At 38.5% G+C, this 803-nt stretch overlaps 1 protein-coding gene across 1 annotated transcript; it reads left to right on the top strand.

Moving 5' to 3' along the window:
* Positions 1 to 215: 215 nt before the first annotated feature.
* On the top strand, positions 216 to 796 carry LOC124895373 (senescence-specific cysteine protease SAG39-like; the record flags this gene model as incomplete). The annotated part of the gene is made up of 2 exons (XM_047405809.1): positions 216 to 648; positions 737 to 796. Coding segments are annotated over exons 1-2 (493 nt in total), but the record flags the coding sequence as incomplete, so codon positions are not given.
* Positions 797 to 803: the final 7 nt, after the last annotated feature.

Here is an 803-nt window from a genome sequence, read left to right as displayed (position 1 = left end):
AATCCATCTTTATCATCATAAAAATGAGTCTTATCATACATAACTTGCCGTACTTTCCAGGGAATTCAATCATGAGATGAAAAGGATAAAATTTGAGTCATCCTTAATATAACTACAACGTTAGTACTATAAATAATATGGCCACTTTAAGCATTTCATCCACAACATTCAAACAGAGACATAATAGAATCAACAAAAACATTGAAGTGGTGAAAATGGCTTTGACATTCAATTGGAAACTTGCTTCTCTAGCCCTACTAGTGTTAGGAATGTGGGCCTCTCATGCCACATCTCGTGACTTAAGTGAAGCCTCGATGGTCCAGAAACACGAGAAGTGGATGGCTCGCTTTGGGCGTGTGTACAGAGATGATGCAGAGAAGGCAAAAAGGTTCAAAATATTCAAGGACAATGTTGATTACATTGAGTCTACCAACAAGGCTGGAATTAGGCCTTATAAGTTGAGCATCAATGGATTTGCGGATTTGACAAACGAGGAATTCAGAGCCACTCACAATGGATACAAAATGTCTTCTCATCGAGAGCCATCAAGAACAATATCATTCAGGCATGAAAATGTAACTGCTCCAGCTACCATGGATTGGAGAAAGAAGGGTGCTGTTACGGGAGTTAAGGATCAAGGGCAATGTGGTAAGTATTCAAATTAGGTCCTGTTAATAATATCCTCGGATTTTTAACGAAAAAAGAAGCTTATTAGCATAAGCTGATAATATTGTAGGATGTTGCTGGGCATTTTCTGCTGTTGCTGCTACTGAAGGGATCAACAAGATCAAAACTGGTAAGTT

The sequence above is a fragment of the Capsicum annuum genome, unplaced genomic scaffold (assembly GCF_002878395.1).
Source record: "Capsicum annuum cultivar UCD-10X-F1 unplaced genomic scaffold, UCD10Xv1.1 ctg81623, whole genome shotgun sequence".
Lineage (NCBI taxonomy): Eukaryota > Viridiplantae > Streptophyta > Magnoliopsida > Solanales > Solanaceae > Capsicum > Capsicum annuum.
The sequence above is the reverse complement of the archived record's forward strand: the minus strand, read 5'-3'. Positions and strand labels throughout refer to the sequence as shown.